Raw genomic sequence first — 20868 nt, 5'->3', positions numbered from 1 at the left:
CGGCTGGCCAAGCCCCTGGGTCCCTGTAACAAGGAGGAACGCCAGGCTGGGCCTCAGGGAGTATGGGAATTGACTCCAGCTTAAAACTTTGTTTCCTTGTTTGTTTGTTCGATTACGCTGGTGTGAAAACCCCAAAGCTTTGCTCAAGTCTGGGACCCAGGTCCTCTGCTAGAGGGAATCCTACAGTGGCCACTAGGTGGCACTAAAGACACATTGAACTCGGAGGTTTTGGTAACAGTTGAGGGAGAGGCAAGAACTGGCAGGAGGCCGGCAGGCCCTGGAGTTCCTTGGTGGTTCCACACGCTCTCTGCGAGGCCTGGTTTTCGCCCGGGGCCTCGGTGCTTGGGCCTGGTGGTGGACGTTGGCCGCTAGCAGGGGACGTGCCCCAGCGCTGAGTGACCGGCGAGAGCCCCTCTCACCCACTCGGCCAGCCTAGAGCAGGCTGGCGCAGCTCCTGGCGGTGGCACACATTGTGCTAGTTCTCCGGAGTCTGGGCTCACCACCCGGACCAGGGTTTTCGCAGCCCCCAGTTGGTGGTGAGGGAGGCCCGACGCCTGACGCTGGGACGTGGGGACCTGGCGGCCTGCGTGGAGCTCTGTGTGCTGTGGTCAGGAAGGGGGCGGTGTTGCCTCTGGAGACCCCAGGGATCACTAGAGCTGGTGCAGCTACGGGATTTAACAGACAAGAAGTTGGAAATGAGACCGTGCTTTTCCTCCCGCCGGGACCAGCCTGCGACCTGCCCCGGTGGCCCTGAGCGTCCCTAATACGGGACCTCACCTTGCAGGGCTCCTGCCGCCTCAGGAAATGCAGCCCTGGCGCCTTTAAGAGCCCAGGGCAGGCAGGAAAAGAATTTCAGTTTCAATCTGGCTTCTAAATTTGGAGTTTTGGGAAGGGAGGGATCAGATTTCAGCTGGAAGGGAAGGAGCTGACAGGAAGGCGCTGTGCAGAGCCTCCCCCCACCCCACCCCCCTCAGTTACTGACAGAGGAACCATTTACAAAAGGCCGATTCTCTTGGGAGTGGAGAGGCAGGAACGCAGCGTCTGTGAGTAATTTCCTGCTCAATATGGCTGCTCTGACTCATGCGATCCCCCTGGGGTCACTGCGGGCCTGCAGCTCGCTCGCTGCTTCTCGCTCCTTCTCTTCTCCCTTTGTGGCTGGAATGAGCGAATGTTTTTTGTCTTCTTGACCCCATTCCCTTTTCCCCCTTATCTGCTTTCCTTTCCAGAGTTGCAGAGGCTCCTTCTGAAGGACCTGAGGAGACCTTGGGACCCTGAAGGCTGGGGGTGGGGGTGAGGGCAGCCCCCCTAAATAGCATCTCTGGCCTTTCCATGGAGGCGGCCCAGGCCACTGGGGCTCCGGAGCTCGCGCCTCCCCCCGGCTCTGCCAGCGGGCCAGAGAGGCCTTTTGGGTCCCCCACCCCGTGCCCCTAGCGGGGGAGGCTGGCCCACAGGCAGAACCCCTGGTTTCCCCACGTCCCTGGGCCAGCCTTGGCCACGGAGCCCTCGCTGAGCAGACCCCTGGAGCTGCGGCTGTGACAGAGCCAGCAGGGTGCCTCCTGGGTGGTTCGCTCACGGGGCCTAGTCCAGGGTGAAACTGGTTCCCCAGCTCCAGTGATCCCTGAGCTTCTCAGGGCCTGGAAGTATGCAGGAGAGGGCTAGAGCCTGGCGCTCCTCCCGTGGGGCCCAGAGCCTGGGGAAGGGGCGGGGCGAGGGGAGGGCGGGGTGGAGCCTGACGGAGTGGGACTTTGGGAACAAAGCACCCTGAAGGCCAAGCCCCTGCAGGCTGGGGGCTCCTGGCTGCCTTCCTGGAGGAGGGAGCCTTACAGAGAGGAGGGGAAAGATTCTGGGGGAAGGGACTGGCCCAGGAGAAGCCCTGTGGGGACCATGGGCCATGGCCTCACTGCTCGAACCCCGGGGGGTTGAGACAGGCTTTGGGGGGACTTGGGCCAGGGGAGGGAGATGGCAAGGGTAGAATGGCATGTTTTTCAACGTAGATCTTACAGTTTTGTAAGAGTTGCCTTGCTGCAGGAGTGAGAGGCCTGCAAGAGTGGGTCACCAGGCGAGTCCACAGCTGAAGGGTGGGGGGTTTGTGTTCCTGGGACCTCATGCTTATGGTGCCCAGTATGGAGACCCATCCCTCCTCTCTGGAACAGCTCTCCACCAGCCCCGCCTCCACACACAGCCTCTTCTGGAACCTTCCACCTACTCAAGGTCCAAGTCTGCTTTCTTGCCAGCTCAGCCTCTTTGCTTTTGAAACACTTTCTTCTGAAACCTGGGGCTCCGGGTGCTCAGCCCTTTCCCCCAGCATCCTCAGTGTTGCCTGTCAGCCCGGGAGGGGACTGTGTGGCGGGGGACTGTGAACGGCTTGTTAGCAAACACAGACACGCTGGCCTTGTGCTGCTCGCGGGGTGCACTCAGGTACACGAGCTCTTCCTCGTCTCAGCGCGGTGGTTTCTGATATCGTGGGGGCTCCACTGGGCTTGCCGCAGAATTCCTTCCAAGAGGAGGGACTGGGAACAGAGCCGTCGCTGCCGTTGCCCTCCCTTCCCCACTCCCCTGCCAGGTCAGGCTGGCTTTCTAAACAGACCTTCCTCCCGCATCTGTTGCAGGTACCCTGTGGCTCATGTCTGCCCCCTCTTTTCCTTCTCCTTCCGCCTGCCATGCAGAGGGCAGTCAGATGCCTGGGTTTGGTCTGGGCCCTCCCCCAAACCGACCCCTCCCTCAGCTCTTCCAGCTCTGCCTGTGGCAGGCCAAGAGGGACCCTGTCCTGGCCCTTGTGTGAGTGTCCACGTATGTGTACGGGCCTGCAACTTGCGCGTGTGTGTACGTGTGTATGCTCCCGCAACCTTGCTGCAGGGGAGCAGGGGCTGGGCTCCCGGGCGACCCATCTCTCCAGCTTGTGGACTCTTTTTTTTCCAGATGAAGACAGGCCCCTTTGCAGAGCACTCCAACCAGCTGTGGAACATCAGTGCCGTCCCCTCCTGGTCCAAAGTGAACCAGGGGCTCATCCGCATGTATAAGGCCGAGGTGAGTGGGGACTGGCCTGCACGCGGGGTCCTGGGCTGCTTCGCCCTCATCCCCACCCCGCTGTTTTGCTCTGAATCGAGCTCTGAGTTGCCAGCCAGCCCCTCTGACGCTTGAGGCCTCAGCATCTCTTGTCTGTGGGATGGGCAGTCAGAAAAGCACTGGACTGAGGCCCAGCTCTGCCCTGTGACTGAGCCATGGCCCCGCTGCTCGGGGGTCTCTGTTCCCACTTGTCAGATGGCTGGAGGCCCTTCTCAGCTCTGTCTCCTGTGGGGACACGAAAATGAAAACAGGCCTGGGAAAGGGTTTTATCCTTCGGAGGCATCATCCGAAGTGATGTCTCTCCAACTTTGGTGGGTCTGATCGCCGGGCAGGTGGGAGGCCGGGAGCTGGCATTTTTAATGACCACTTGAGGTGGTCCTCGCTGCTCTCCAGGCAGAGAGGCAGGGGGAGGTCTGGGTTTCCAGAGCTCCCCGCGCTGGGAGGCGGCTGCCCCCTCTCCTGCCCTTCTCTGCTCGCCTCTTTGGCACCCTTTTCCCAGCCAAGGAGGTGGCTTCTTTTCTGGCAAGTAGGGAGGAGACATTTCTTCCCACCCCGCGCTTTCCTCTGGCTCCTTGCACATCTTATGCAGACCAATCCTGGAACTGCTTGACCTTGGCCAGGGGAGGGCCTGGACGTGAAGTCCCTCACCTGGAGGAGTGGGTCCCAAAGTCCCCTCTTTTCACCCTCAGGCTGGTGGTCTCAGGTGTTGCCCTGCAGGTGCGCCTCTCTTGACCCTTGGTCATTCCTCTCCTGGGGACGGGGGGTTCTTCGGGTGGCCTCCTTACACCCAGAGCTCACTCAGACCCATCAACAGAGGCAGAGGAGCAGGGAGGGCAGGCTGTAGGGGGTTGGGTGCGTTTGGTAGTACCAGTGCTTCCAGTGGGCCTGGATCCCTCTGCGTGGCCCTGAAGGGGTTAAAGGCTCTGGAACTGACCGGGCCTGGCCTTCTCTCTCCCTTCCGCCCCCTCCGCCTCCGGTCCCCTTCCTCTGGACTTCACATCCTGTGTTTAGGTTCCAGCCCACATACCTCTCTAATCTGAGAGGAGCCTTTGCTGGGGCTGTGCAGGCTCCTTCCGGCCGCAGCCCGGCCCTCCACGCTGGCCCTCCTGCTGGGGAGCACCTGGGGTCCTGCCCTCTGCGTGTTCTGTTGTTCTTGACACCCCTGCCCGCCCCAGTCCCACAGTGGGTGCTGAAGGGCACTCCCTGCTGGCCACGCCCCCCCCCCAAGGCGGGACTCTTTGGTAAGATCCGTCCTTTCTGCAGGCTCTTACTCTGAGTGACTAAACTTAGCTTGACCTGGGCCCCTAAGGGCAGAGGAGACCCTGCCTCCTTTCCCTACCTGCCCTGTCCAAAGGCAAAAGAACTCTGGCTGACAGGTTGAGGGAGGAGCAGATTAAGATTAGAGGCGGTGATGGGGCCACACAGACGAAACGGTCCGTGGTGTAACGGTTGTCAGTATCTCTCTGGATGTTGAGCCCAAGGAGGTCAGCCACTGAAAAGTGCCCACAGCTCAGGACCAGACGAGGGAGCACGAGCAGATAACCCAGCGCCCTTCCTGAGACCCGGAAATTCCAGCCCTGGGCGCACGCAGCCTGCCAGGCGCTGCGTGGCGGCCACACGGCTTTGTAGGACAGCGCTGGAACTCACTGCCTTTAGTGTAAGGACACCAAGCCTCTGTGACGTGCGACACTCGTTGGCAAGTTGCTAGCAGGTTGCCCTTAGTCTTTGGTCCCTGTGAGTCCTGTGGTCACATGCTCTTTGCTCAGGGGAAAGCAAGGCAAGGACTTGCTTCTCCAGACCAGTTCTTGGTCCTTGCGGAAGACCTTTGAGGCTCACCATTCTTGAAGTCCAGATGGGGGTTAGCAAAGGCCAGAGCCCCTGGCCAGAGATGGCTGCTGGAGGGGAGCGGGTCCCCTGAGCTGCCACAGAGGCCTGACCGGGCCTGGCATCGGGATCTGGGACCAGCTGCCTGCATCTCCAAACTGCCTGTCAGTTCAGCCTTTCTGAACTGAAGAACCAGATGCTTTCCGGGACCCTTGTGGGGGGTGGGGTCTGTCTTTCCTGAGGGCTGTCACTGTGCTGGGGCTCCCTTCAGAAGGGCCTGTCAGGACCTGGGGAGCCCCTTCTTCCCCTGAGTCGCCGGGACCTGGGAGGGCCTCCAGCTGGAAGGTCTGCACATGGGCAGGCAGAAGCTGTTGCTCTGCGCAGGACACGGGGAGCGCAGGGGAACCGGTCACTGGAGAAAGGCCTGGCCAGAGGCTCCCTCTGCTGTGACCCTGGAGCCCCGGACTTCCTTTGCCCCAAGCAGCCTTTTGCCTTTAGCCCAGCTCCTCGCCCCCCCCGCCCTGCCCAGGCCTTGGGGAAGCTTGTTCTGGGTCCCTGAGGGCAGAGTGGAGAGAACCTCTGCCCCTGGGCCCTCCCCCTAAGCCTCTTGCCTTCGCAGTTTCTCAGGCCTGAAAACTAGAAGCAGGTTGACCTTTGACCCTTTCTGGAATTCCAGGACCCTGGGGGGGCTCCCCTTTGACAAACTCCCACCACTTCCTCCATGACGTAAGCACAATGGAAGCTGTCTTTTCTGGATCTGCTGCTCTTCCCTCCCCCCCCGCCCCCTGCCGACCCCCAGCTGCCTGCTCCCCACTTTCTGTGCCCCAGGCCCAGGAGCCTGGCTGGCCTGGAGCTCTGCTCCCACACAGACAGAGCTTGGTTCCCCATCCTTCCACCGTAGATTTCCCTTCCTTCAGGCCTTGTGGCCCACCCCCCCCCGACACGCATGTGTGCGCGCGCACGCGCACACACACACACACACACACACAGAGAGCTGGGCAGAGACCTGCTCACCTCTGCTGGTTGTTGAGGTGAGGAAACCTGGGCCAGCGCTGGCGTGCCTTTATTTCTCTGAGTTAGTTGGAGGAGAGCACGGTCACAGGATGGAACTCTCACCCTCTCGGAGGCCATAAGTCTTGCTGCACCCCAGCCAGGAGGTGCACATGCTGCCTGTTTCTGTGGCCAGAGGTCTGAGAGGAGGCAGATCCTTCTTCACACGTGCGGGGCTGCTGCCTGTGTGGTGGGCAGGCATGGCAGGGTTGGTGCGGGGGGCTGGGAGCCGGGGGCCCGTCACCTTCCCGGTGCTGTGCGTTGTGGGCCTGGGCTCCGGCTGCCTGTGGGCCAGGCCAGCTTCTTGGTCGGTCCTGCTGCTCTCTGTCTCCCCTCCTCTGCCAGAGCCCTGGGGCCGAGGCCCTGGCTGGGCTGGGTTCAGGGAGCAGCGCCATCCCCCGCTCAGCCATCCCCCTGCAGCGCTCTTGTGCTCTGCCCCACGCACAGGGCTGCTGGGAATTGCCCTGGGGGTGGGGAGGCTGTCAGCTGCTTCTTATTGTCTCACTCGGAAGTGCCAAGATGCCTTTTTCAGTCCAGAGAACTGAACATTGGGAAAATGGGCCTTGGACCCTTCTCGGGCCTGGGTCCCAGTATCCCCACACCTCTTCTCCAGGGCTGGGAGAACCCCCATGATCTGGAGGGTTCTTTTCACCTCTGGTCCCCAACTTGTCCCTCTGGGCCAAGTGATGTCACGGCTGCCTCTCTTCTTGGCGGCCGCCTTGTGGGGTTAGGCTGCCTTCTCTCCCTCCCCCCTCCCTCGGTCCCTCTCACTCGCTCTCATTCTCGTTATTTGGTGGACCTGACCTGATTGTCGTGGAGTGCGGGGTCTTTGGATGGGAGGGGGTGATCAGGAATGGGTCGGAAGCTCTGCCCTTCGCCAAAGGCCTGGCTGCTTCCTGGGCCCTGGGTGGGCACCTGCTGGAGCTGCGCTGCTCCGGGCCTCCGGAGTCGTCCAGGGGTCCCTCGGAGGCGGCCCTCACCTCTCTTGTCTGCTCCCTCCTCCTCGCAGTGCCTGGAGAAGTTCCCCGTGATCCAGCACTTCAAGTTCGGGAGCCTGCTGCCCATCCATCCGGTCACGTCGTGCTAGTGCCCGCCCTCCCCCACCCCGGCTGTGGCCCCCTCCCCACCCCCTCCCTGTGTTCTTTCTGTTTGATGAGAGGCTGTTTACTGGGGTGGGTGGTGAGCGTGGGCTTGAGGGAGGTTCAGGGCATAAGGCTGAACGACCCAAGGTGGGAGAAGTGACCAAAGTGTGGCCAGTTTCCTGACTTGCCCTGTGGCGGACGGGCAAGGAGAGAGGGGCGGGTGCAGGGTCCCTGGGCCCCCTCTCCTCCCTGTTCAGTCCCATTTGAGAGCAGGCTGTCCGGGCCACTGTGGGGAGGGAGGTGTGTGCAGTTGCCCTTGCTTTCCCTTGCCAGGTTGTCTTTCTAGGGGTTGGAGCAGCTGTTCCCCACGCCGGGGGTCAACTTCCCGAGCCCTGTTTGGGTGGGTGTCTGGGTGTCCTGAGGGCTGGACGCTGAGGCTGGCGGCCAGCCCGGGGGCGGGGGGGGGGAAAGCCTTGGCTGTTCTGGCCGGTGACCCTCCCAGCTCGTCCTCACGCCTGCCCGCTGGGCCCGTGGGCACCTGTGTGCAGTGCCTCATCCTTGCTTTTCTGCTCTTTGGCTCTTGCTTCAAGGGTGGCCTCTGGAGGGCGCCGGCAGGGCTAGCTCACCGGCCGATTGGGTGAGGCCTGCCTTTCCAGAGCTCTCCCTGGCTGGGAGGGGGTGGCAGAAGCTCTGAAGGAAGGGGGGTGGGCTCGGGGCCAGTGTGGCCACGGAGAACCTGGGCTCACCCTCACGCCCCTCGCTGCTGCTGCTGCTTCCCTCTAGCTGGGCGGTGGGTGAGTGCGCGCAGGAGGGCTCCGAAAACAGCAGCCCACTCCCTTCGCCCTCCCACCGCCCGGGACTCTGCCTGCTGGAGTTCCAGAATGGGCTCTGACGACCGGCAGGGGCTGGGCCGGGCAGGCCCACCTGGGGGGTGAGGGGGTGCTGGGAGCTGCAGGCCAGTTCCAGAATGTTCTTCTGCGGGGGGCGCTGCTCCCAGGCCTGGGTCTCGCAGACTCTTCCCTGCCCAAGCCCAGGTCGGCCCGTCTCCACCGCCCCCTCCCCGTATCTGGGTCCACACAGCCTTTGGGAAGGGGGAGCACCCGAGAAGCACAATTCAGGGGCTTGGCCTTCAGGTCTAGGCCGACGGCCTGGGCAGAGGCTGGGACGCGAGCTGCAGGGTCACAGCAATAGTCTTCCTAGGAAAGGCTCGGTCCCTCCCTCCCAGGGTCCAGACCGCAGCTTCCTGGCCCCTCCTTCCCTGGGCCCCCTGGACCCCAGCCCTTGGCGCCTTCATTGCTCTTCAGATTAAAGCCTCTCTTTACACCTGTCACCTGTGTGAGGTGTGTCTTTTCATGCCACATGAGTGTTCCTTCTCCACGGGACAGTTTGTCCCCCATCAAGTCCCCTTCCCTTGGGCCACGGAATCTGGGGCTTGAGCTGGTCCAGCTGGGGTCTGGGTTGCCTAGGCGGTTCCGAAGTGGAGACCCGGGTTCAAATCCCGGTTGTCTCCACCCTCAGCTGCAGGGTCTTAGGTAAGTTCCTGAATCTCTCTGAACCTCAGCTTCCTCATCTCTAAAATGGGGATACTCACAGGGCGCTTGCCAGGAGAAAATGAGGGGTGTGAAGTCCTCAGCGCAGGGCCTGCACGGAGCAAATGCTCCGCGGTCGCTGCGGCTGTTTCCTGATCAAGGCAGCCTTTCTGAACCCCTGGGTCAGCCCCGAACTGGCCTGGGGAGCCATTGGACTGGGTCTGGCTGTGAACCACGCCCCTGCAGTTTTTAAGGGGGTGCCCTGTGCTCGCTCTCCTCCACGCCTCATGTCCCTGTCCTGCTGGAGTTGGGAGTCTCTGTGGGGCTGCTGTGCCTGAGACTTGGCTTCTGTCTTCAGACGAGCCTCCTCTGAGAACAAGAGCCCTTGGCCTTTCTGCCAGCCTCAGAGGGGAGGCCTTGCACAGGGCACAGAGAGCCTGCTGGCCAGGAGCCAGGCCGACGTGAGTTCAACCCAAAGCCCGCTGCGTGGTAGCTAGGAGACCCTGAGAGTTGACTTCATGTCTGAGCCTCAGCTTCCTGATCTGAAAAATGGGCATAATAGTACTTAGATCACGGATTTTGAGATTCATTCATTTCACAAACAGTGGCTACATATTTCTCATTCTAGTGTTGGGGACAGTAAATCCCCAAATACCAGAATGTTAGGTAGTGGCATGTTCCTACAAAGGAAATGAGAGCAGTTAATTAGAGAGGGTCAGCGAGGGAGTTTGCCTGAGCTACAAGGGTCAGGAAAGACATGAGCTGAGACCCCACCGAGGAGGAAGGGCCACGGGGAGAGCTGCAGGCCAGGGCAGGGGCTGGCGGGGGTGGGGGGTGGGGGTGGGTGGGGTGGGGTGGGGAGGGCTGGGAGGCAGGGCTGGGGAGGCCAGGCTCGGAGGGGGTGGGGGTGGGGGGTGGGGTGGGCGGGGGCCCTGGTGGGGGGGCCCTCGTGAGCTCTGCTGAGGGGTTTGAGGTCCAGGCTGGGAGCTGTCTGTGGGAAGCTGCCGGGGGTGGGGGGGCGGGGGTTGCACAGGAGAAGGGCCCAGGGTGGTGGGGGTGGGTGGGTGGAGGCGGCCCCACCTGCGAGGCTGGTGGCCTAGGTGAGGGTTCGGCGTGGAGGTGGTGAGCAGTGGTCTGCTTTAGGCTGTGTTCAGCGTGTGGCCGCCCGGAGGAAGGGGGAGCGGGAGATGAGTAGCCAAGGGCAGCCCCAGGTCCTGGCACGTGTGGCTGGATGCCGCTTCCTGAGGCGGGGCTGCGTGGGGAGGGGATTTGCCGCTGGGCCTGGGGATGCTGTTAGCTGCAAGCGGGCGTGTGGGGTGGGCAGCTGGGCACGAGGCAGCCGGGCTGCTGCAGTGGACGAGGGGCTGGGCAGCAAGTGATGGGCCCAGGCTCCCCGCTCACTGGGGGGTGGGAGGTGAAGGAGAGAAGGGACTGACTCTGGGCACAGCAGCAGGGGAGCCTGCGGGGCAGTGCCGTGAGGGGCCCTGGAGGTGGTGTCGACACGCTGGACGTGTGACTAAGGACAGAGGCAGGGCCCTGGGTCTTTGTGTCCTTGCGAAGGGCTGCTCCAGTTGGGTGGGAGCGCGGGAGTGGGCTCGCGAAGGAGCGGGGACGGAACACGGAGGGGCAGGTGAGCCTGGCGTCCGCGGTGGCTTGGTGAGGGGCTTGTGGGAGCACAGAGGCCCTTCATCCGAGCCCCCCCGCCCGGAAGCAGGAGTGTGGAGCTGGGCGGCGTACTTGCTCCTTACCGACCGTTAGCAGTTTTGTTGCGAAGGGAGCAGAGACTGGGAGGGTGGGCAGGGGCTCAAGGTCAGGGAAGCCTTCGTTGCAGGCTGCCGTGTCCGCCCTCCGCTGGGGGCGACCCGGGAGAGGTGAGAGGGCGGCGATGCCGGCCTGAGGGGAGCATTGATGCAAGCGGGCCTTGGAGAAGGCGCCAGGCTGCTGGTCCTTCCTCACGGAGGGAAGGCAGACCCTTGGCATCCATCAGGCGGATTGTACTGGATTTAGTTCTGCAGGGAATTGCGAGGCGAGGCCATCAGCTGCCGTGGGGTGGGGAAGGCAGGATGTGGGCAAGGGCTTCGGGGGGGGGGAGGCCACGCAGGACCTGGGAGATGGAACGGGCGATGGCTCGTGCCGCTGGCCTACCTGCGCTCTGTGAAGGATGGCTGCGCCGCGCTCACCCCCCGAGGGCCAGCGGGTCCCAGGGAAATTGAGGGTGGGGCTGGCCCCCAGAGCTGGAGGGGCGGGGGTGCCGGCTTCCCGCCATCCTGGGCCGGAGAGGCCCAGGGAACAAGTTGAACTCCAGCTGTGTTCCTTTCTGGCTCAAAGGGGCTGAGGCCAAGCCATGCTCAGGGGAGGTGAGAGCAAAGGGGCTTTCTTCTAGGAGGAAAAGTCCAGGCAGGAGCTGGATTGGAAGGAGAACAAAGGTGAAGGCTTCTTGTGCCCCAGACTCATACCCAAGTCGGGTGACAGGTTTTCCATGTATGCTCCATACAAGGGAATGTGGAGGTGAAAAGGTCAGAGTCCTGCTTTCAAGGAACTTCTGACTTAGTGGGAGGAGTAAGATACCCAGTGGGCCAGCCTCGGAGCAAGGGGTGTGAGGGACTCTGGGGGAGCTGGGGGAAAGCTCTGTGGAGGAGGTGACGTTCTGGCAGGGCCTGGAATATGGGCACAGAGGGAGGGCATTGTGGCGGGGGCGTGCTGTGAGCGGAGGTGCCGATGTTGGGCCACAACAGGCAGCGCTGGAGGGCTGGCGGGCCGGCCAGAAGGGCTCTGGGCCGCCTCTGTGAGACCCCCAGAGCCCTCTCCGCAGCCCCGAGACAGGCTGCACAGCTGCATCCCGTTATCTGCGAATGTGTGTGTTTAATGGCTTTTCTCCGCTAGAAGACGAACCACAGGAGGACAGGGACCAGCTCACTGCTAGATCCCAGTGGCAGCAGAGACCGGCACACAGCAGGCAGCGGTAAACATCGAAGAAGTGACCAGGGAGGGTGTTTAACCAGCCTCTGTGTGGGGGGGGGGAGAGGGAGAGAGATGGAGAGAGTGGGAGAGAGAGAGAGGGAGAGAGAGGGAGAGAGAGGGAGAGGGAGGGGAGAGGGAGAGGGAGAGAGAGGGAGAGGGAGGGGAGAGAGAGAGAGAGGGAGAGAGAGAGAGGGAGAGAGAAGGAGAGAGAGACAGGGAGAGAGGGAGAGAGGGAGAGAGAGAGAGAGGGAGAGAGAGGGAGAGGGGAGAGAGAGAGGGAGAGAGAGGGAGAGAGAGAGGGAGAGAGGGAGAGAGGGAGAGAGGGGAGAGAGGGAGAGGGAGAGAGAGAGGGAGAGAGATGTAGAGAGTGGGAGAGAGAGGGAGAGAGAGAGATATGGAGAGAGTGGAAGAGAGAGATGTAGAGAGTGGGAGAGAGAGGGAGAGAAATGTAGAGAGAGGGAGTTAAAGAGGGAGTTAGAGGGAGAGAGAGAGATGGAGAGAGTGGGAGAGAGAGAGAGGGAGAGATGTAGAGAGTGGGAGAGAGAGAGGGGAGAGAGCGAGAGAGTGGGAGAGAGAGGGGAGAGAGCGAGAGAGTGGGAGAGAGAGGGAGAGAGAGAGGGAGAGAGATGTAGAGAGTGGGAGAAAGAGAGAGAGATGGAGAGAGAGGGAGAGAGCTGTAGAGAGTGGGAGAGAGAGGGAGAGAGAGCAGGAGAGAGAGGGAGGGAGAGAGAGGGAGAGAGATGTAGAGAGAGGGAGAGAGATGGAGAGAGTGGGAGAGAGAGAATGAGGGAGAGAGAGATGTTGAGAGTGGGAGAGAGAGAGACGAAGAGAGATGTCGAGAGTGGGAGAGAGAGAGGGAGAGAGATGTCGAGAATGGGAGAGAGAGAGAGGGAGAGAGATGTAGAGGGTGGGAGAGAGAGGGAGAGAGAGAGAGAGGGAGAGAGATGTAGAGAGTGGGAGAGAGGGAGAGAGATGTAGAGAGTGGGAGAGAGGGAGAGAGAGAGAGAGAGGGAGAGAGTGGGAGAGAGAGAGGGAGAGAGAGAGAGAGAGGGAGAGAGATGTAGAGAGTGGGAGAGAGAGGGAGAGAGAGAGGGAGAGATGTAGAGTGGGAGAAAGAGAAACAGGGAGAGAGAGTGGGAGAGAGATGTCGAGAGTGGGAAAGAGAGAGAGGGAGATAGATGTACAGAGTGGGAGAGAGGGGGAGAGAGAGAGAGAGAGAGAGGGAGAGAGTGGGAGAGAGAGAGGGAGAGAGAGAGAGAGGGAGAGAGATGTAGAGAGTGGGAGAGAGAGGGAGAGAGAGAGAGGGAGAGAGATGTAGAGAGTGGGAGAGAGAGAGAGGGAGGGAGAGAGGGAGAGAGAGAGAGACAGGGATAGAGAGGGAGAGGGAGAGAGAGGGAATGAGGGATAGAGAGGGAGAGGGAGAGGGAGAGAGAGGGGGGGGGAGTGATGGAGAGGGAAATAGGGAGAGAGGGAGAGAGGTTCAGAGAACGCCAGGCTGCTCAGTTGTGATTTTGGACTCAGGACAGTTCTCTTGGTGCTGAGTGGAACCTGGTGCCGGTGCCTCGGCGCAGGTAGGAGATGTTAAAGGACCTGTGAAGGGTAGAGAGAGGCCTTGGGCTGGAAAGAGGAAGATTGGGGTGGCATTTGGTGCCAAGGGAGAGTGTGGGGTTCTTGATGGCCCTGGGGACACCGTCTGTGCCTAGGAGGACCCCAAGGGAAGGAACACATCTGGGTGGGAAGGGGCGCTGAGTTTGAAGAGCTCTGTTGGGTGGACATGTTAGACCTGGCTGATGGGAGGCTGGCAGGGCTGCTGAGACCCAGTCCCCGGAGGGGAGGGGAGCCCGGGCTGCAGGGATGTCCAGGACTTCCCGCCCCCACAGTCCGTGCTCGCCCCCACCGCCAATGCTCCAGCCTCAGGCGGCCTTCCCACCCCGTGCAGACGCTCTGGGCCACTGAATAGTTAGGATTTGGCCCCTTTCCCAGAACCCTTTTCCCCACTGGGAGCCCCTGGCCCCTCTCCAGGGCTCAGCTGAGGCCTCCCGTCCTCTGAGAGCCCTCACCTGGCGCCCTAGACCAGGGCAGGTATCCTGGATGTGCTTGTGTGGCTGCCCGCCTGTCCGTGCTCTGAGTCTGGGGACTATGTGTGTCTGTGCAGCTGCTCCAAGACCTTTGGGGAGAATGGGGGGGCAGCCGTCTAGTTGGAAGACGGGGTGGTGGGGAGAATGGGGGGGCAGCCGTCTAGTTGGAAGACGGGGTGGTGGGGAGAATGGGGGCAGCCGTCTAGTTGGAAGACGGGGTGGTGGGGAGAATGGGGGGCAGCCGTCTAGTTGGAAGACGGGGTGGTGGGGAGAATGGGGGACAGCCGTCTAGTTGGAAGACGGGGTGGTGGGGAGAATGGGGGGCAGCCGTCTAGTTGGAAGATGGGGTGGTGGGGAGAATGGGGGGCAGCCGTCTAGTTGGAAGACGGGGTGGTGGGGAGAATGGGGGCAGCCGTCTAGTTGGAAGATGGGGTGGTGGGGAGAATGGGGGGCAGCCGTCTAGTTGGAAGATGGGGTGGTAGGGGGCTGCTTGCTCTGCAGACACAGCTTCTCTTTACTTGGGGTTCCTTGGTGGGGGCTGAGGCCCTCCCCACATCGGTCAGCGCCCCCTGTCACTGTTCCCTGCCACGTGCCTCTGGTCTCCCCACTATCCCTCCCAGGGTGCCGGAGGAGACTATCTGTGAATGGCTGTGATGGAGTTAGGGGCCCTGCCCAGGAGAATCGGGAGGGAGGAGAGGAGGCTGGCTGGGCACCCAGCCTGGAGGCAGGGAGACGCTGCTCTGGCGGAGGGGGTGCTCACCGTGTCCACTGCTGTTCTGAGGCCAGCTGGCCAGCACAGGAGCTGGGTGTGCAGGGGACCTCTGAGAGGGCAGTTCTGAGGGCATGGGGACCGAGGCAGAGGTGCAGTGGGCTGCGCTGGGGAACCTGAGTGCAGCTGCAGGCTGAGGACCAGAGCCACGGGGGAAGGGGGTGCTGGAGAAGCTGGCTTGCGCTGGTTCATTCAACCAGCAAACATCACTGGAGCCCGCTCTGCTCCAAGCCCTGTGCCAGGTGCTGGGGTGCTACAGTGGGCAAGACAGACAACTCTCCCCGCTTCCCAGCGCTCCTCCTGGAGCCTGTTCCAGCATGACTTCTCCCTACGGAACGCTGGACATACCCTATGTGTCCAGCAGTGGGGGATTGTTGGAGACCGGATGGAGCAAGCATACAATGGGCCATCAGATGATGTGCTTATCCATTTATTCTTTTTTTTTTTTTTAAGATTTTTGGGGATAGGAGTTTATTAATTAATTAATTAATTTTTGCTGCATTGGATCTTCGTTTCTGTGCGAGGGCTATCTCTCGTTGTGGCAAGTGGGGGCCACTCTTCATCGCGGTGCGCGGGCCTCTCACTATCTCAGCCTCTCTTGTTGTGGAGCACAGGCCCCAGACGCGCAGGCTCAGTAGTTGTGGCTCACGGGCCTAGTTGCTCCGCGGCATGTGGGATCCTCCCAGACCAGGGCTCGAACCCGTGTCCCCTTCATTGGCAGGCGGATTCTTAACCACTGCGCCACCAGGGAAGCCCCATTTATTCTTTTGGAAGATGCTTATGACCAGTTATGAAGCAGGGAAGGCAGCTATAACAACTATGGGTAAAGTACAGCCCCTTTTTGTAAGAAATCGAAAATCTACATTTTTGATCGCTCCGTCTCTCTGTTTGTCCATCTACATGGACGGAGGAGCAGAAGGCTGTTTCTCTAGATAGTAATGTGCTTATCCCTGGGTGGTGGGGATGTGAGGGTTTTGGGGAAATCCGTATTGCTTTTTCTGCCTCCAAAAGATGGTTATGAAAATGTTAAACATTACTGAACCACAAAAGAAAAAGAAAAGGATTGTGGGTAAGTTTTAACTTTGCTTTTTGTTTTTCACATTTGATTTTAAAATCTTTCTATAGTGTCCACATATCATTTTTTAAAATTAAAAAAAATTTCCCCCTAAAGAGCATTGGAGTCTGGTGTACCTCTGGCAGAGAGGCAGGAGGGAGAGAAGCGGGAGGGGAGACTTGCTTAGATACACCAGGAGGCGGGAGGTGACTTCTAGCAGAGTCTTCCTGCGAGGGAGGAGGACAGGTAGGCTTCGGGGAGTAGAGCTCCTGGGGGACCTGCGATGAGGCCTGCTGCAGGCTGGACCCAGCGAGGTAGCTGGGATTCCTCCCGGAACCTTTGGATGCGGAAAGTTGAGGTGAGTCAGTGGCTCCTTGGTGGGCACCTGCAGGATCCCAGCAGACATGGGTTGGGTCCAGAAACCAATCCTGGAGGTGAGGTGCACTTTCTCCTGCCTGTGACCTGGATTGGCGGTGGAGGTGGTCATAGTTATAAACCAAGGGACGAATGGGATGAATGGTTCCATTTTTCTCCACACTTTCAATACTGCAGAGGCTGGTTTCCCGAGTCCCAACAAAGGGGCAGAGCGCCGAATCGCCGTCCTCCACCGAGCAGGGGCTGTTGAAGCCACCATGTCCAGCACCAGGGAAGCTGGGAACAGCACAAGGTCTCTAGGGAAAGGGATAGTGGAGAGGCCCCGGCAACCAGGCAGGCCTGTGTGACCTTGGACAAGGGTCTTCACCTCTCTGAACCTCTCAGTTCTCTTATTTGTGCGTGTGGATGGCAGTCCAGAGCCAGGATGCTGAGGTAGGGCGTCAACAGTGCCTGGCACGAAGTCGACTCCCCAGGCGTAGAAAGAAGTGGGAGGTGCATCCCCTCCCACAGGGCATCCAGCTGTGTCCCTGGCTGGTCTCAATCCGCTGCCACTGCTCCAGGACACTTGGCACCCTCTCCAGCTGGATTTTGGCTGACCTCTAGCCAGATCTCTTGCGTGTGGACACAGCCCTTTTCCCTCCTTATTTGCTTGGGACTAGATTGGGGCTTTTCAGAAGGGACAGCGCGAAGGCAAGCAGAGTGCAGGCACTCCATCCCCAGATAACTAGAGTCCAGCCCTGGGAGGGGGGCCGCAGGTGGACCAGACTGCCCAGACCTCCACCTGCAGACATTCAGGATGGTCTGCTCCCTGAGCAGACCCTTCTGCACCGGATGGTACAAGAGGGCCTGTGGGGGGCGATGGGCACCGTAGAGGATGGGAGGGGCTGGGGAGTCTTCCCTGCGGGTGGGACCAGGGCCCCTGGCAGCGAGAACTCCTGGAAAGGCTCTGAGGTGCAGCTAGGGCGCGATTGTCCCACTGCTGGCTGCCGACTCCAGGCCTGACCTCCAGCCTGGAACACACTGGCCTGGTGAGTCCTCCTGGATGACCGAGCTCCTATAGGGGCTGCTCCTGCCCCACTCTATCCACGTTCCTGGCCCCCCATTTCCTCATTTGCCACTGCTGCTCCAGGCCCCAGAAGCCACATGCACCCTGACCACTGGAGGTGTCCTCATGGACCCTGGAGCTGGTGGCTCCTGAGGTCAGCCTGTATGTCTGACCCTGGGTGAAAGTGCCTAAAAGCATGTCTCACCTCATCCTCAACGTGGGCCAACTATGTACCCATTTCTCAGAGGAGGAAACTGAGGCTCAGGTGGGTCAAGGCACTGGCTGGACAGGGGAGGCGTTGGGTCTCTTTCCTGTCAAAGCTCATGCTCCTCTAGCCTCTCCCCGGGGCCCGAACTGAAGCCTCAGGTGACCTGAGAGCCCTCCTCTTCCTGCTTTTCACAGCCCATCTCTCCAGGATTGGCCCTGTCTGAGAGGCACCTTCTCCCAGAGCCCCGTTTCTGGAGGCAGGGCTGGTTCACACAAAGACAAAGAAGCAGGATAGCAAGGCCGGTAATGACAATTCTGGCAGATAGCCATGTGTCAGCCTGCAAGATGTGCTTTACACGTGCCTTCGTGGAGTCCCCACAGCGAGCCAGGAAACTGGCGTCACTTTCACATTTTAGGGACAATGAAACTGGGGCTTGGAGGATTTTAGTGACGGCCCAAGCTTTCTAGCTCCTCCTGTGGAGTCAGGGCGGAACCAGGCTTGTCTGATGTGGGTCCTATGTTGGTCAGCAGGACGAGACACTTCCAGCTGGGCAGGAGGAAGACGTCTCTACAGCAGTGGAAATTGCTTATGGCCCCGTGGCTCCTGGTTCTGCCCCCAGGCCCAGGCAGCCCCTCTCAGTGGACAGCACCCATCTGGCCCCCAATACAGGCATTAGCCTGTCTTTCTTCCATTCCCCGAATCCAGCCCATGAGCAGGTCTAACTGGGTCCATCCAATGTATTACCTGAATCTGTCCACTTCTCCCTGGACTGCCCTGCAGCCACCTTGGTCTCAGCCCCTGTCAGCTCTCATCAGACCCCTGAGGCAGCCTCCTCTCTGGTTTCCTGACTCCACTCGACCCTCTGAGCCCAGCTTCCACGCTGAGCCAATCAAAGGGGAGTCCCATCATATTCCACCAGTGGCTTCTCACTGCCAACAGAAAAGCCCACTGTATGATCTGACCCCTGTGACCCTTTCCACTCTCCTCCCACTTCCTGCGCTCCCTCCCTGGCTGTCTAAGGTGCCAAGCTCACTCCTGCCCTAGGAGTTCCCTCTCCTGGGAAGCTGCTGTTCCCTCTGCTTGGACTGCCTGGGCCCCAGGTTGAGCAGTGGCTCTGTCTGGTTGTTTAGGGCTCAGCTCAGATGCTGCCACCTCCCAGGGGCCCTCCCTGTTTCCTCTGAGTTGCAGAGGGAGCCTCGGCCACACCAGCTGTTCTCCGTCCTGACGTAGGTCCTCTGTTCCAATTGCCTTCATGACACTCGTCACGATCTGAAATTTTGTTGTCTGTGGACTTGTTTGCCTGGTTCTCATTTCCTCTCTCGGTAGATTGTGAGCTTCCTGAGGGCAGGGAGCAGGTTCATGGTGGCCACCACCGAATCTCCAGTGCCTGCAACAGTGGCTGCCCCAGAGTATGTAGGTGCCCAGTAATTCCTTGTTGAGCGAATGAATGAATAAAACACCCCGTCCCTGGAGTTGTTCCAGAAAAAGCTGGACTGCATGTGCTGGACGGGAGCCTTGGGTGCCAAGTTGTCCTTCCCCTGGGTCCAGTGAAGAAGCTCTGCGGCCCCATGGAGGGTCAGGCTGGCAGGACAAGTTACCAGGGTCCCGAGATCTGAGGAGTCATGGTTCTGTGGTTCATTCAGAGAACAGCAGGGCAGCACTCTTGATGGGAGCAGGATAGACCATGTGAACCTGGGTAGGCTGGGTCTGTGGGAGATCCCCAAGGGTGGAGAGGCAGGGCAGCAAGGAGAGGGATGGAGCGGGAGTGGTCCTGCTTTGGATAACGTACAGATGCCCCCTGACATAGGAGGGGAAGGTCCAAGTGTTCATCCAGGCACTCAGGGCCCTCCCTGAAACAGGTGAGCCCCCTTACTGGCCTCCTTTCCGCATCTGAGGCCTCCCCCTCGGGTCTCCTCTGCTTCATTGATGGGGGCCAGCACTTATTCATACCATCTTTCCAGCACCTCCCTGACCCAGAGGAAGTGGGTCCATTCAGCCAACAGAAGTTTATGGAGTGGGGCTTCCCTGATGGCGCAGTGGTTGGGAATCTGCTTGCCAATGCAGGGAACACGGGTTCGAGCCCTGGTCCGGGAAGATCCCACATGCCACGGAGCAACTAAGCCCGTGTGCCACAACTACTGAGCCTGCGCTCCAGAGCCCGCGAGCCACAACCACTGAGACCGCGAGCCACAACTCCTGAAGCCTGGAGCCTGGAGCCGGTGCTCCGCAACAAGAGAAGCCACCCCAATGAGAAGCCTGCACACCACAACAAAGAATAGCCCCCGCTCGCCGCAACTAAAGCCTGTGCACAGCAACAAAGACCCAACGCAACCAAAAACAAATAAATAAAACAATTTAAAAAAAAAAAAGAGGGGCTTCCCTGGTGGCGCCGTGGTTGGGAGTCCGCCTGCCGATGCAGGGGACACGGGTTCGTGCCCCGGTCCGGGAAGATCCCACATGCCGCGGAGCGGCTGGGCCCGTGAGCCATGGCCGCTGAGCCTGCGTGTCCGGAGCCTGTGCTCCGCAGTGGGAGGGGCCGCAGCAGTGAGAGGCCCGCGTACCGCAAAAAAAAAAAAAAAGAAGAAGTTTATTGAGCACCTACTGTGTCCAGGAGCTGGGGGCAGAGCAGTAGGGTGATGACTTCCTGCCCTGTGTTTACAGTGTAGTGAGGAAGAGGGACAAATGGACAAATAAACCTAGAGTAAGACATCAGGCAGTGATAAAGGCTATGAAAAAAATAAGGGAGAATGCGATAGAGGGGTATTATCTTAGAGAGGTAGTCAGGGCGACATGTGAGCAAGGGTCAGCCACGGAAAGAGCTGTGAGAACATGCCCGCAGAGGGAATAGCACATGCTAAGCCCCTGAGGTGGGCACAGCCTTGGCAGGTAGGAGGACAAGGCGGAGGCTGGAGGGCACTGAGTGATGGGGAGGCGGGAGATGAGTGGAAAGGCAACCAGGCTGGGTGGTGCAGAGCCGTGTGGGCCGTAGAAGGACTGTACTTTGTTCCGAGCAGGCCAGCAGCCGTGGTGTGCTGGAGTCCCGCCAGCATCCTTGCGAGAGCTGGCTGTGCACGTCTCTTTCCCACTCTGTGCTCGGTGATATCACATTGGTAGCTTGGAATCGCCAAGGTGGGGAGTATTTGTACCACAGGGATCGGCAAGTTCTACGGATGAACTCTGCCCCCCGCCCCAACTGGTTTTAAACATTTACAGTACTGGGAAGTTTTGTTTTTGTTTTTTTTGGCCACACCACACGGCGTGCAGGATCTTAGTTCCCCGACCAGGGAGCGAACCCGTGCCCCCCGCAGTGGAAGCGTGGTCTTAACCACTGGACCGCCAGGGAAGTCCCACTACTGGGAAGCTTTGAGTTGGGGTGGGCTATGACCTGCCATAAACATTTTCAAATGTCAGAGGATGGGGAGAAGGCGAGTGGATGGTAGGAGAGTGAGAGCAACAGTAGGAAGCCTGGGGACTTCCCTGCTGGTCCAGTGGGTAAGGCTCCACGCTCCCAATGCAGGGGGCGCAGGTTCGATCCCTGGTCAGGGAACTAGATCCTGCCTGCCACAACGAAGATCCTGTGTGCTGCAACGAAGACCTGGCACAGCGAAAATAAATAAATAAAAATAAATAATAGAAACAAAAACTAGGAAGCCCAGTTAGCAGGTTAGTGCAGTGATCCAGGTGAACGACGGTGTGTCTGGACCAGGAGAGCAAAAGCAATTGTGGTGAGAAGAGGGTGGGCTGTGAATCTCTTCTGAGGGGGAGCTGCCAGGATTTGCTGATGGACTGGATTTGGGTCTCTGAGAAAAGAAGGAGCCCAGATGTTC

The 20868-nt window shown here is 60.0% G+C and overlaps 1 protein-coding gene across 5 annotated transcripts in view; it reads left to right on the top strand.

Annotated features, from left to right (window-relative positions):
• The window catches only part of PTPA (protein phosphatase 2 phosphatase activator), a 39697-nt gene extending 20310 nt beyond the window's left edge, over positions 1 to 19387 (top strand). For 3 of the 5 annotated variants that reach the window (XM_060154117.1, XM_060154119.1, XM_060154116.1), the window contains exons 9-10: positions 2920 to 3027; positions 19003 to 19387. In XM_060154117.1, the coding sequence (XP_060010100.1) occupies positions 2920 to 3027; positions 19003 to 19161 (267 nt within the window). In that variant the 3' untranslated portion in view covers positions 19162 to 19387. Of the gene's footprint in view, positions 1 to 2919; positions 3028 to 6949; positions 8351 to 19002 lie in introns of those variants that run through there. The other 2 variants (XM_060154120.1, XM_060154118.1) reach the window with 1 other exon arrangement.
• Positions 19388 to 20868: the final 1481 nt, after the last annotated feature.

This window comes from Lagenorhynchus albirostris, chromosome 7 (genome assembly GCF_949774975.1).
Source record: "Lagenorhynchus albirostris chromosome 7, mLagAlb1.1, whole genome shotgun sequence".
Lineage (NCBI taxonomy): Eukaryota > Metazoa > Chordata > Mammalia > Artiodactyla > Delphinidae > Lagenorhynchus > Lagenorhynchus albirostris.
Note: the sequence above shows the minus strand (reverse complement) of the source record. Positions and strands in the feature narration are given on the sequence as shown.